We start from the raw sequence: 13,797 nt of genomic DNA, 5'->3' as shown, positions 1-13,797 counted from the left end.
CCAGGATCCACATAACCCCATTACATAGTGTACCAAATGAGGATTTCACTGCATTATGTAACATATTACAGTAGTTTGTCAGGTTGAACAATAGGGGGCGCCAGATTACACAGTGACGTCATAAACACAGTTCCCGACGCAATGGTTTCGCAGACTTCGTGTATTTACCGGTGTGGTTCCCAGATGTGATTGGCCTGCACGGTTGTGTGAGCGTTCTTCAGAAAACTGTATACAAATACAACGGCCAGGGGTTAACAGACAAGGAAGCAAAGAAATCCATGCAAGGCACCCGTATGTTCTCCCGGAGAAATGATTGTTTTTGTTTGTTTGTTTGTTTGTTTGTTTTTAATGGAACGGTAATATAAATAAAACTAATCCCGTAAAATAATGTGTTTGCAAACGTCACACCCGAATACTACTCCACACCAGTAGGTAGCGGTAATGCACTTAAACGATATTTACCTGCCGCCATTAAACAGCAAATGAACAATAATGTGTACTCGGCATTCGGCAATTTCCGTCGAAACAGCCGGTGGGTGTCATTCAGCACATTTCCCTTAGAAATGAAACGTAATTTACTCTCGGCGTAGATTTCACTTTGCCATCTAATATGGTAGGTTGGCTTTTTTAGCCTTTACATACTCAATTATGACTCGGTGCGTGTTGTGCACGCTTGCGTGCAAGGGTGATTGAAGAACAATTTTCCTTTGAGTGTGGTCGGAGATCAATGCTAAATTTAGCTTAGGCTACTCATAGGGTAGCTAAAAACACGGCTTCATGCTAATGCGAATGTTACTTTTTGTATGCGTTTTAAACAAGTATTCTTTGTTTGGTGTCATAAACGTGTTAGGGCACACATCTGTAATAAATATCTCTTGATGGTCTGTTCATATTTTATGCAATACACAATGTAGGTATCGTTCTATGTGGAGTTTGCCTCTTTGTTTACATGTAGCCTTCGTCTTCTGGGCAAGCAAGCATCTTACAGCATTTAAATAGTCTTTTTTAGTAAACAATGTTTCTCGTTTAGTTTGGGCCTCATGATATCATAAAGTATTGTTTTTAATAACACTGATTTATATTTGTAACGACCTGTATTTGCATCCTTCATGCTCAATTTTATGCTTTTTGACACCGGCAACATAATGGGAATAAACGTTTCTGTTTGAACAAATCAACTTGCCCTGTCTTTCTCACAGTGAGTAATCTGGCTCTCGGTTAATCCAGTTAACCACCACTTTTAAATTTCAATAATGGTTCTCAATGTCATATTTCCAGCTATTTTGCAGACAGAATTTGGAGTGAAGATTCCGTTTATGATCGGTTATGGATGATGATGACAGCCCAGATGAGCTGATAAGGCGTGGCGTCCACAAAAAAAGAACTGCACCATGGAACATTTCCGGTACTGTTTTATCTGTGTTTATCACAAAAGCATGACACGTATGAATAACTTGTACACAAAAATATTATGTTTTATTTCCATTTACATTGCATAATATGGTTTTAGACTCTGATGATGACATTGATGCGTCTGAAGAGGGAGAGTCAGAGAGCAGCGATGAAGATGACAGCGATGATAATGATGAAGATGATGATTTGGACGGTGAGGTGGACAATGAAAAGGAGGATGGTATTAGTTATGTTAATGTCGTTATATATATATTTGAACAGTCACTTTGGTAACTCCACATAAAATAAGAAACCCTTTACTGTATTAGTCTCGCAATTGAGAAATTCCCAATTCACAACAGCAAAGTTACGAAAGGAAGAAGTAAAAGAACAAAATATAGGAGCTGCTGGAAAGGCAGCCACTCTCGCGGCGCCATATTGAAGTTAAAATAACAAAATAACACAACACAACACATAGACGCAGAGAGTCGTGCAATCTTAATCACTTTTCCTGCATACACTTTGTTGTTTGAAGCAGTTCTAGATGAAAGAGGAGAGGATCGGAGACGTCATGCTGAAAATGTGCACACGTCTGCTACAAGCTAAGTTTTGAAAGCAAACACGAAGCTGTAGCGTTCATTGACGGAAAGAGATTGGCTCACATCTCCTGTCCCACACAATCCGCTTCAACTCCAAGCCGCGACTCCCAGTTCCACATCGTGTCATTATTTTTCATTACTACGCCTCGTTGCTGTACAGCATGCCAAATGTTATCCATGACAAAACCACAATGTTGATGAAATGTTCTGTACACTATTTCTAAAAAGTGTCAGTGGTTGATAAGAAAACATTTACATATTGGGTTTTTCGGCCTGAAAAAAAACGTTTACTCTTCAGTTTCATTCAAGACAGGACTGTATATGTAATAATTGTAAAAAATAAAAATGACTATTTCATGGGTTTCACTTATCACGGGTTCTTTTTGAAATGTTACCCTCGCAATAAACAATGGATTATTGTATCGTGTTGTGCACCACAAATGTCTCTTATTGACAGATTTAATACTTGTGCAAACTATGAAACTATGATAATTGTGTACTAAACCATGTGACCATTGTGGTGGACGAATACTAGTCACTGTCTTCCATTTTTGTTCCTCTCAAATGATGAGGATAGTAAATAGATGTGTTTACATTCAAGGTTGTTATCAAAAAATGTAACTGTGTTGTAAACTTGAAATCAGCACATTTCATAGTGAAAATGTAAGTTGCAATAAGTAAATACAGATATAACAGAGCAGTTACTTGATGTATTTTCTTGACTATTTTATATTTTCATGAATGATCAATAACCTATACAGTTTATTATCCATATAAGGTGAGGATAAAGAAGAAGACGCTAAAGCTGGTGATGGAGTTTTAGGCGAGCCCTCCACAGCAATTTCAACCATGAGCTCAGACGAGGATGCAGATACATGTCCCATCTGCCTGAACACCTTCAGCAACCAACCTGTGGCAACACCAGAGAACTGTGAGCACTACTTTTGCGTCGACTGCATCCTTGCTTGGTCTAAGGTAAGACGTGTTTCTCAAGCTTAACGCCGTCAAAAGTGGGGAAAATGTGGGCCTTGTGTAACAGTTGTACCAAATGTTTACATCGTCAGGTTGCGTCATACTAAAAGGGTACCTGTGTTTGTCGGAGGACAAAATAAGTGTAGTTTGTCAGGAAAAAATTGCTTATTGGTTACACTAGTTGTAATAAAGGAAGATTATAATAGCTTGCGCGACCTGTCAGTCTGTCTGTCAGTGACGGACACAGGATTTACTGATGATTGACGAATGATGACAAACTTTAAAAAAAATGCAATACACTATCAGAAGCGGGTTTTAATCAGTGATTGTAGTCGTCACTAACCGGGTCAAGTGCAGACGGGCCTCCCAGTGTGTCATTTAATTTCTGGTGATTTTATCCCTCTCTTTAGAATGCCAACTCATGCCCTGTGGACCGTATTACATTCAACAGCATATACCTTAGGAAATCTTATGGCGGCAAAGTGCAGAAAATGGTAAGTGTGTTTACTGAGTGTTCCATCGTATGCAACAAATCACATCTCAAATGACAAGAGGAAAGTCAGGTATCACAAGTCATAATACATGAAATTGCCTCATTACTCCAAATAATACGTGTTTGCAATTTGGTGTGCCTTGTTTCCACAGAGTGAATATTGTAAACCTTTCAGGATACGTGTTTTTGTTTTTAAAACGAAAGTGCACACCAGACATGATTCTGCTCACTGTATGTCTAGATGTATTAAGTTTTGTGCACCTATGATTTCATACAGATTACAGTAGAAAAAACAGTGAAGGAAGATGAGGTGGAGACAGTGGATTTGGACTTGGAACAGACCAACTGTGAGGTGTGTCACGGCAGTGATCGAGAGGATCGTCTTCTGCTCTGCGATGGTTGTGACGCTGGGTGAGAAATGCATCCATTCAAGTCTCTTGTACTGTGTGGTGTAAATAAATTCAGAGTTTGCTGACAGTTGTCAGTTTACTGGTGTCAATTCTAGCGAATTCTCTTGGAAATTGTATTTCTTTGGTTAATTCATTTGGAAAATGATGCATCGTTACTTTTTAATTTTTTTTGTAAATTCTATTCTAAAAATGTTTTGTACATTTGTGAAATATCTTTTATTCTTTCAATTTTCCACTCTGTAAATAATGAATAATTAAAATAGTTTATTTCCATCAAAGAATTTAAAGAATTAAATATGATCCCTATAACCACTAATTCTCAGGCATTAACACGATCTGCACAAATGCTGCACGTTAATACAAATGGCTATTTTGGGGCTGACTGATGTGCTTTACTTCTTCCAAGACAAATATTCTTACACAATAGCGAAGCACTTGAGTTATTGGACAACTTCCCTTTGTTGACAGCTACCACATGGAATGTCTCACGCCACCTCTGGACACCGTACCTGTTGAGGAATGGTTCTGTCCTGAATGTGTTGCTAATAACAACTCAGGTATGTTAGACATAATTTGTGCTTGTTGGTACAATCTGCTTTCATATGTTTTTACTCACTATATGTTCCTATGTTATACTTTTATTCAGTTGGTGTCTAATTATGTTGTCTTAACGTGTCTATGGCATGTGTTCATGAAAATTATTCATTACAGAGCACTTTGCACCATTATTTAAGCTTCCTAAAACAAGATGTGTTGTACAGGTGGTTCTGTCTCAGGAAAAGTTCGTTTTGGCTCCTGCTCATATACTGCAGCTGTCGACGACGGGTCAGAGCTAGGGGGCTGTGACGAGAGTGTGCAAAGGAGAGCCCCTTTTTCACTCATAGAGGCAGTGTTACACACATGATACATCGAATAGCTTTCATAAATCTTCACTGGACACAGAACATGTTTACAAAATGGAAATACTGTACCCTGTGGCGTGATAATTAAGCAAAATTAAGAATGGCTTTTTCACAGGCGCATTTTCAGAGATGTGCAGATGACTAAAGTCATGGTTGTTTCATTTCACACTTGATTCACAGGAACCCAACTATTCATACAGAAGTTCATTTTCTATAATATATTATGTGTCAACACTTACACGCTTTTACTCAAAAGCATTATTTTTTTGAAGGTTCAGCAGAAGAACAGAATCAAACCCAAACGTTCCTATCTACTGCTCAGCCAACCACCAGCCGTTCCCAGTCCCGAGCTGCAGGTCCAATACGAGCCATCGCCCGTACTCAGCACAGTGAGCGGGTTCGGGCCAATGTGAATCGACATCGTATCACACAGGCACGCACGTCGCAGGTTTGGCATGATGGCGTGATGCTTCTTTCTTCTTTTTTTGGGGGGGGGTGGGTAGTTGCTTTCCTTAGACTAGCATGTGCAAAGGTGGATGTGGATCGTTGTGTTGTTAGTTGCTTCAGTATTTACCGTAAAGGAATTGTTCTCGCCTGAAGGTTGTATTAACAACAGGATGTGCACGTGTTTGGCCTTTGTAACAGAAAGCACTGATGAAATAAAATTGTACACTGATTCATATTCTGCTATTTCTTTGTAGCTGGCTCCAACAGACCAAATCCAGTCTAATTGGCTGGATGAGACCATCAATGCAGTGGTTGCTGGGCTGAACACAGCTATATATGTAAGGGACCTCACACCGTGTGCTCCAACCAGACGCAGGCGCAAGACTGGTAAGCAGGTTTATCAAAATACAACAGTGGGAACAATTGTACCAGAAAGAAAAGTAGCACATTTTATTGAACAGGAACACGCCGAAAGGCCACAAAAAAGAAGGCGCTCTCTGTTAAGGGTAAAAATGGTCATTCAACAAAAGCTAGGAGGAAACGTAAAGGCAGGAGAACTACATCCAAAAAGACACTGGTGAGTCACAACAGCAATTGTGACCCTTTCACAAAATATACATAATACTCAGTGCAGCGTAAAATTCCGATTTCTTATCTGTACTTATGCTTTATCATAGGTGGGGAAAAAGGTAGCGACTCCTCGAAGCCGCATTGCCAATAGTCTCGGACTGTCAAAGGACAAGAACAACTTTTCACTTCCTACTGTGTGTCGACCCTCAGAGCACACCCTAAGCAATATGCGTGCTGACATAGGTGCTGCATCCCTTTCAATATATGGGGATCCTTTTGATCTGGATCCTTTTGTAGATCGGTATGATCGCTGGTTTATTGCACTGTGATCAGGTACCCAGATAAGGGTTGAGCAATTGGTTACCTTTGCCACTGTTTTTTGGCAGTGAAGAGGATGAGCAAGAAGAAAGCGTTTCGTCGTTGTTGGAGGCAAAGAGACGAGGGATCTCACATTCTGCTTTTCGCTCTCATCAGCCTGTTGCTCGACCTGTCAGTATGGGCATGTCAAGGTAATATTCCCTCCTAATGTGTTGGAATTTGACTTTTCAGTCATGTATGTACATAGTTGATACTTTCAATTGCAAAATTATCGAATCTTCAGTAAAAAAAAAAAAAAAAAGACCGTCAGGGAACGTTTTTCACAATATTCTTTTTAAAATGAAGAGACAACCCAATGTCTCTGTGTGATATCAGGCATGCTATGGATATTCCCCAAACTGGAGGTGTTGTGGAGGCAGCACCAGTGCCCGACCTGCTGGGGAGCATTCTTTCAGGGCAAAGCCTGCTCTTGATGGACAGCTCTGATGTCATCATTCGTCGTGATGGTTATCTTCAAGCCTCTCAAGCAGGTAAGTTTTGAGATTCTAATCATAGTGCCAAAATCACACCTTTTAACTTTCATTAAATTCATCCAATGAAAAATGTTTTCCAAGCATTTAGCTTTTAGCTGATGACCGATGATCAGAATTTGTGATGTTGGCATCTTCTCAAAAGATATGAACATTGTGCACAAACACAAGATCCCTTCCATTTTCTGAGGAGGAGGCAATTCCAATAATTAGTTTAACATGCTACAACAATGCAATATAGGCTGTGCAGCACACAAACCCTGTAGACGTGGCTTCAATCGCAATAGTAAATTGACAGAAGCACCAACTCTGGCTGCATTCACACACTCTAAAAAAGGAGCTTTAGCCATCACTATCCACCACTTTTCTTCACTGAAACGAGCATTAATATGAGCACCTGCCACAATCAGTATGTTTTTCCTTAGTATTGTGGTTGAATTTCAGCTGCAAGTTCGTCGACATTGAAGCCGGGATTAAGAGAGCGCAGTAGCTCAGAGGAATCCCGTGGTTTTGCCCAGCCAGTTGTTTCAGCCAGCCTAGGAGAAACTTATTCATCCAGACATTTACCAGGACCCTCCCACAACAACTTTAACAGACCGCATTCCAAGTATTTCTCTCCAGTACCTTCAGATGTCAGCCATATCCAGCCTCCTTATAATCCCAATTTGTCATCGAGAGGTCATAAGTGTTTCCAGCCGCCTCTTAAAAACCGACTATCATCATCGTTTGGTGTCCAGGCAACCAGCGGCGCTTCCCCACGTGGCGTCCCTTCATCCTGTAGCGTTTCGGAACCAAGCTCTAATAGCAAAACAACACTTCCATTACAACGTCAACCTATCAAAGCACCTACAAAGCCTGTGTGGGTAGATGTGGACGTTCTGCCACGAATACCAAAAATCAAACGAGATGCCACAAATAGTAGCACTAACAAAAGCAATAGTAATTCTTCCTCCAGTATGAATACTTCTGGCATGCCTGAGACGGCATTGGTCAGCTTTGCTGGGGACCAAAACAGGCAGCAAGATGTTGCCCAACAAAGCAACCCTGAGCGCCAGCCTCAAAATCAAGGAGCTAGGTCCTCTTCAGCCTTCGCCAACTCATTCTCTCTTTCCTCCTCCACTGCCTCTCCTTCTGCGTCACTCTACAATCCAGCAGTGTCTTCCTCATCTTCATCATCCGTCAGCTTCCGCATTAACATCAGCAGGAACTCGTGGCATTCACGACGAGTCATTCTCCCATCATCATCTGCTAGTGGAAGTAGCACGCAGGCTGAAAGAGAGAAGATGGAAGAGGCAAAGAAGAAACAAGAGCACGGAGATAAACAGAAGCTGATGGCATCACACACAACTGCCAGTAACAAAAAAGATGAGAATGTCTATGACCCCTTTAATCCAACCGTGTCAGACGCAAGCAGTTCCGACAGTGAAGGTGAGAGCTTGGCTAGCAGCTTTCATGGATTTAATTCGGTTCCCAGTCCAGCGTTCAGTCGCGATGTAGCACAAAGTAAGCAGAAGCTGCTTCAAGTGAAAACTGAAACACCTGAGAGTGAAGTCGCACAGGAAGACTCGAGGAATGCTCATTTACAGACCTCTTCCCGGGTGGGCAGCCGCGCTTCAAGAGTTGTCAAAGTTGAAAAAGAATCAGTACTGGTTAAAACTGAGAACCAAGCAGCATTTAGTGACATCGAGGTTAAGAGGCAAACAGGACTGGCTGATTCAGGAAAAGACAACATGTTTGGACACAGTGTGAAAAGTCGTTGCGGTTCAGAAACACCAGTCACGTTTTCGCCTCACAGCCGAGAGCATTTAAAGATCGAGGAGGCAAGTGGGCAGAGAGTCATTACTTCCAAAAATGTCCCCCAGAACAAGGTTGATTCTTCAAGTTCTGGATCATGTTTTATGAAGGCAAAACCAAAGGAAAAAATCAAATCTGATCCCACGGCACCTGAAAAGAAAACTTCCACCACAACACTTCTATATCAGCAACAACACTTGACTTCAAGCATCGTAGCATCTGACAGAGACAAGACTAAGGACCATCTTGTCTCCAAGCAAGGAGACCAGCTGAAGAAAATAGACAAAGACAGAGAAAGACGGTCAAGGTCACGAGAGAGAAGGATACATTCAATGTCGGAAAGTTCTCAGTCGAGTTCTCCCAAGACCACTGTAAAAAAACGACGACGGAGATCAAGGTAAAGTGGCATAAGCATTTTTTTCTCTTTACCAAGCACTAAATATTCTTGTGTTGTTAATTATTCCTCTATGATTTTTGATCTGAAGGTCTGGCTCCAGCTCAAGCACCGCAGAGCATTCAAGCAGAAAAAAATATAAAGAAAGCAATCAGGAAAGCAGCAACAGTGGCCATGAGAAAAGAGGGGCGTCAAATGAGAAGACACGTCATCTACGCTCCAGATCACGGTCCGGAGGTAGAACCAAGGACCATAGACGTGGACGCTCCTGCTCAAAATCCCCATCAAAGTCACCATACAGGTCCAGATCGAAAGAAAGTAGGAAAGAACACACACACTCGTGTCATGAGGATGTGAAGTCTCGACCAAAAGACAAAAGGAGACCCCGGTCCAGCTCAAGCTCAAGAGAGAGAAGGAAAGTGGATAGTTCATCTGAAAATCTAACAAAAAGTTCAGTGTCCTGTTTTTCATCCTCAAAATATGACAAGGACCCCAAGGAAAGCCGTGTCCCACAAAGTTCTGGAAAAGAGGAAACAATTCCAGAAGTAAAAAAACACGTGTCCAAATGTACCTTTGTTGCAAAAGTTAAGAAGGAAGATGAGAATGCAGACATTATGGCCATATCTAAAGGAATTAAGAAAGAAAGAAACATTGTTAAAGAGGTAAAGAAAGATAAGCAAGAATTTATAGATATGTTTCAACGTTCTCCCATCCCTCCACAGTCAGAGAAAGAAGATCGACCTTCAACAATCCAAGAGATAAAAAAAGAGCCTGTCAAGGTAGAAGTGTCTAAAACAATGAAAACGGAAGAAACTTGTGAAATCACTCGAATCAAACCGGAGCCAGTGTCCGCAGAATTGCCAGTCACCTCGCCTCACACCTCAGTCGGTCAGCAGGAGTCACCGAAGCACTTTCAGCCCAATGGCAAGGGCCTCGCGAACCAGGCAAGCGCAATCGAGTTGAAAGTCCCAATGAAGCAGGCCCCAGAATCTGATGAGGGCATCTCTGTGGATATGTTGCGTCACTGCCTTGACTGTGTGAAGCAAGAGCACGCCGAGGGCATTGGTGCCAAAGTCAAACAGGAAGGGAAAATTGAGGCACAACATCTGCCAACTGCATCTAAAAATAAGATTCAAGGGAAGAGGGTGACGTGGAATATACAAGTGCCTGATGGAGCGCAACCAGACAAATGTGCGAGCAGTAAGTGTTGATTTCTCATTTCCACATTTGGCAGTCCATCAGTTGTACGCACATCTGTTTGATTTCATCTCCGCCGCTTTCTTTCAGAGCGGGCTTTGTATAAAAAAAAGCTGAAGCAGGAAGCTACTCACAGACCCCCATCCATGACCAGCAGCCAGGTAAGACCTGCTGCAGTTAGGTCCATTTAGGTACACGAGTATTTGGACATTTGTTGAAATTGGCCTCTGTACACCACCCCAGTTGATTTAAAATGTGTAATAAATATATACATAAATGAAGAAGTGCAATTTGAATGAAAATGTGACAGCCAGTGGGCGTCGCAAATGATCTTCCTCCCTTATAGTGTGGTGTCTTTGATTGCATGAGTACCCCACTGTCTCAGTTTTTGGAGCTCCGAGACATCACTTGATTGATTTAGTCATGGACATCACCAGACCTAAAGTTTTTTTGCTTTCTCCCTGAAAAGTTTGTTTTGATTTTTCAGCCTAATGGAGAATTCCTTCACTAAAATAGTGACAGCTTGTTGGACTTTATGTTGAGAGAGGGCCTCCAAATGAATATACTCCGCTTGAAATTAACTCCAGGCCTTTTATCTGTACCTGTTAAATGAAATAGTGAGGCAATGACATACCTGGCCATGTAATAGCTGAATAGCCAATTGTCCAATTACCTTTGGTTCCTTAAAAAGGTGGAAGCACTTAAGAAATGAGTTGTAGTTCCCAAATTATTTGTGGTGTTGTACAGAGTTGGAACGATGAAAATTGTATCAATGTCCAAATATTTATAGACCTCATCGTATTCTCTACTAGTGACTTAAAGTGCTGAATTAAATTCATAATTTACCAATGTATTTAAATGGACGTCTATTATTCCAAATATTTCTGAGCCCCTGAAAATAAAAATATAGAATGTCTCAAGGGGAATTTACATCGATACTTGAGTCACTTCTTGTTTGCTAAATATTTTAGTATCAATGATAATAATAATGATGTAGGATATTTGAATCACCAGTGGGTGGCAGTGTTTATCCCAGCAAGCATTAATGGAGCAGCCTTTTGTGGTTATGTTGATGAAACCGAAACCTAAAAATGGTGTCATTTCAGATTAAATAAAACTGAAACCCACATCATGAATTTGAGTACATATTACTATTCATGCAATAACAAGAACATTTTTAATGTAAGATGTCCAGTCAATAACCTTGAAGAGTAAAAAAAGAAAGAAAACCACACAAAAAAAAAACTGTTTGGCAAAATGAAACATCTGGCTCATGGAACTATTCTACCACTTGATATGATCGGTGTCGTTCTGCTTCAAATATTTCCTCTTCTCAATCTTGAGTACGTACTCAAGAAAGCCAGCATGCCAGTTTAGACAGACCGACACCAAAAAGGTTCTTGCACTCTTGTGATTGGCTTTAAGTCGGGTCATTTTGCATGAAATACCGGAACAGGACACAAGTGGACCTGGTTCAGTCAGTGATTCATCCAAGAGAGACGACGGCACTCTGCCAACCGGCAGCGGCTGTCAGGCGTATTTGAAGAAACTTCACATGCAGGAGCGAGCCATTGAAGAGGTGAAACTAGCCATCAAACCTTTCTACCAAAAGAGAGACATCAACAAGGAGGAATATAAGGCGATTCTACGCAAAGCTGTGCAGAAGGTGAGTTTGAGTATAGTTGGATGAAACGACATGATGGATTGTTTACAGCTTAGACCGAAGACTTTAAATGGAAGTCATCGTGTGTTCCACCAGGTGTGCCACAGCAAGAGTGGGGAAATTAACCCGGTGAAGGTGGGCAATCTGGTAAAGGCTTATGTGGACAAATACAAACATGCTCGCAAACATCAGAAATCAGAGACGAAACCCACGAAGACGTCTTGACGGCCACTGGTTGATGTTCCATTCAACACAAATTTACTCTGAGGTTTCATTTCTTCACCTCGGTGGATGAGCAAGGATTTTGATCTTTTGCTTCTATGCGGGTCAAACGTTGTCTTTTTGTGCACAGCCGAAGTTGGTGCCTTGAAGAGACTTTTCTCTAAGTACGCCCTTTCTTGGCAGCCGTTATGTTTTGTTAATGGGATATTCATTGGTGGCCAAAGCTGCTCTTTTGGTTAACAGGCAGTTTGTAATTTGACGTGTTTATCATTGGGAAAAGTCACTGTTATTAAATCTTCAGAGAACATGTCAATAGTCTTATTAGGAAGTTTGATATGAACATGTAAATAATTTTGATTTCATTGTGACCACTGAACAGTTTCTTTCCGTAAACGCAGCCTGTTGCTAATGTCTCAATTTAATAAATGGATTGAGATTTTATGACTTGAACAAATATGTATGAGACTCTATTTTGCAATAATTTGTAAGTACTGTAACAGCATCCAAAACAACACTCACCAGTGGACATAGCCAGGAACTTCCTCCAAGACTGAGAGAAAGGAGAGGACAACATTGAGTCTAAGCGTAAGCCACCTACAATAGCGAACTATCAATTGCTGAATAATTCTGTTTTTAAGCCGTATAAGCTTTATTTAAAGAAACAAAGCAGAGCTGGATTATTCTTTTTGTCTTTTTAAAAGCTAATTTTAGGAGCGTACTGAAGGGAGCAGATGGTGTGTGTGTGTATGTGTGTGTGTGTGATACACTTCCTTTATTGTTTTCTGTGAATATTTTTTTTCCCCTAATTTTCACTATCCAACTGTTTTAATTAAACAGCAAATGAAATGTATCTTGGGGGAACATTTTTGAACATGTCTTTAGGGGTGTTCACACGGCACACATTTGCATCGGTGCCGCACCGACGTATTTTGTTGGGATATCTTACATCGGTGTAAATTTTGTGGAGTGTGCACATGTAAAAAGCTTCTTACTATAAAGAAGCGTGTTAACCCTGGTGCAGCCCCTCTTGCGTTCACGCGGCAGTTTTTGCGGCCGTGCAATACGATAGTAGTAATACGGAAATAAAACGTGCATGCGTAGTGTTCTCCCTTTTCCCCGCCTTGTTTGTGACATATCGAAAAACCGTGGTTTATACTTATCTGGACAAATCAACGCTGTCAATGCAATGAGAGAAGAGAGAAAGGACAGATGACGGAAGTACAACAGAGCACGAAAGCAACACAATCAATACCCGTATGCAATCAACTCTTCTCACGCGTAGCGAGTCTACTCCTGTAGCGTTCACATGTCCCATTTTATATCGGTGCTGCCCCGCAAACTAGCATTTACTGCGGAGTAAATTTTTAAACCACCTACTGAGCAGGGTTAAATTTGCTCCAGTTTATGCGGTTTTCAGGGACTACACCGGTATATCTTTGTACGAGTGAACGCTCTACGGGGGCAGCTCCGGTGCAACACTGGAGTTAAAGTTGCCGTGTGAACACCCTTTTTCATACAGGCTCAGCACCATATAGGGTTTATAGGCAGTCGCTTCAGTGGTAGTTTTGGGCCCCCTTGACTTTTTTACCTGTTGCCACCTTTCAAAGTTAGAAATAAAAGATTTTTATATCTTTGTTTGAAACCTGGAAGGTGGAAAAAGGTCAACATACTTTGGCAAGCCACTGTACTTTTCTAGCTGATCCACAAGTAAAGCACTCGTATTTCCGGATGAATTTAGATTAAAAACTAGTATCTTATAATTAGCTTTATAGTGGGTCAGATTTAAACGATGATTTAAAAGGCACAATCTACACTTAAAAACTGAATACTATGTACTGCATTTTAAAAGCAAAATTATTTCAGAGGAAAAGCGTACCATGTTTTTCAAAAAGAA

The 13,797-nt window shown here is 41.0% G+C and overlaps 1 protein-coding gene across 6 annotated transcripts; it reads left to right on the top strand.

The window, feature by feature from the left end:
- Positions 1-497: 497 nt before the first annotated feature.
- Positions 498-12,357, top strand: phrf1 (PHD and ring finger domains 1). Of its 6 annotated transcripts, none has more exons than XM_052060015.1 (19): positions 500-614; positions 1,139-1,198; positions 1,279-1,405; positions 1,511-1,611; positions 2,775-2,966; positions 3,374-3,457; positions 3,734-3,867; positions 4,335-4,423; positions 5,041-5,216; positions 5,470-5,602; positions 5,677-5,792; positions 5,893-6,086; positions 6,172-6,294; positions 6,479-6,633; positions 7,078-8,824; positions 8,913-10,021; positions 10,109-10,179; positions 11,475-11,684; positions 11,778-12,357. In XM_052060015.1, the coding sequence occupies exons 3-19, from the start codon at positions 1,327-1,329 to the stop codon at positions 11,904-11,906; spliced, it is 4,842 nt and encodes a 1,613-aa protein (XP_051915975.1). In that variant the 5' UTR covers positions 500-614; positions 1,139-1,198; positions 1,279-1,326; the 3' UTR covers positions 11,907-12,357. The 6 variants fall into 6 exon arrangements, 4 of the variants coding, with proteins under 4 accessions (XP_051915975.1, XP_051915977.1, XP_051915976.1 ...); XM_052060017.1 differs by having other exon boundaries at positions 6,479-6,637; positions 7,085-8,824; XM_052060016.1 differs by having other exon boundaries at positions 511-533.
- The last annotated feature ends 1,440 nt before the right edge of the window (positions 12,358-13,797 follow it).

The sequence above is a fragment of the Hippocampus zosterae genome, chromosome 3, assembly GCF_025434085.1.
Source record: "Hippocampus zosterae strain Florida chromosome 3, ASM2543408v3, whole genome shotgun sequence".
NCBI lineage: Eukaryota > Metazoa > Chordata > Actinopteri > Syngnathiformes > Syngnathidae > Hippocampus > Hippocampus zosterae.
This window is presented reverse-complemented; position numbering and strand designations above follow the sequence as displayed.

Excerpts from the sequence above, each read along its gene's own strand:
- phrf1 (XM_052060015.1), top strand. The coding sequence starts at position 1,327 with ATGGATGATGATGACAGCCCAGATGAGCTGATAAGGCGTGGCGTCCAC. Across the intron at positions 2,967-3,373 it reads GCATCCTTGCTTGGTCTAAG|AATGCCAACTCATGCCCTGT; the intron begins GTAAGACGTGTT and ends CCCTCTCTTTAG. Across the intron at positions 3,868-4,334 it reads TGCGATGGTTGTGACGCTGG|CTACCACATGGAATGTCTCA; the intron begins GTGAGAAATGCA and ends CTTTGTTGACAG.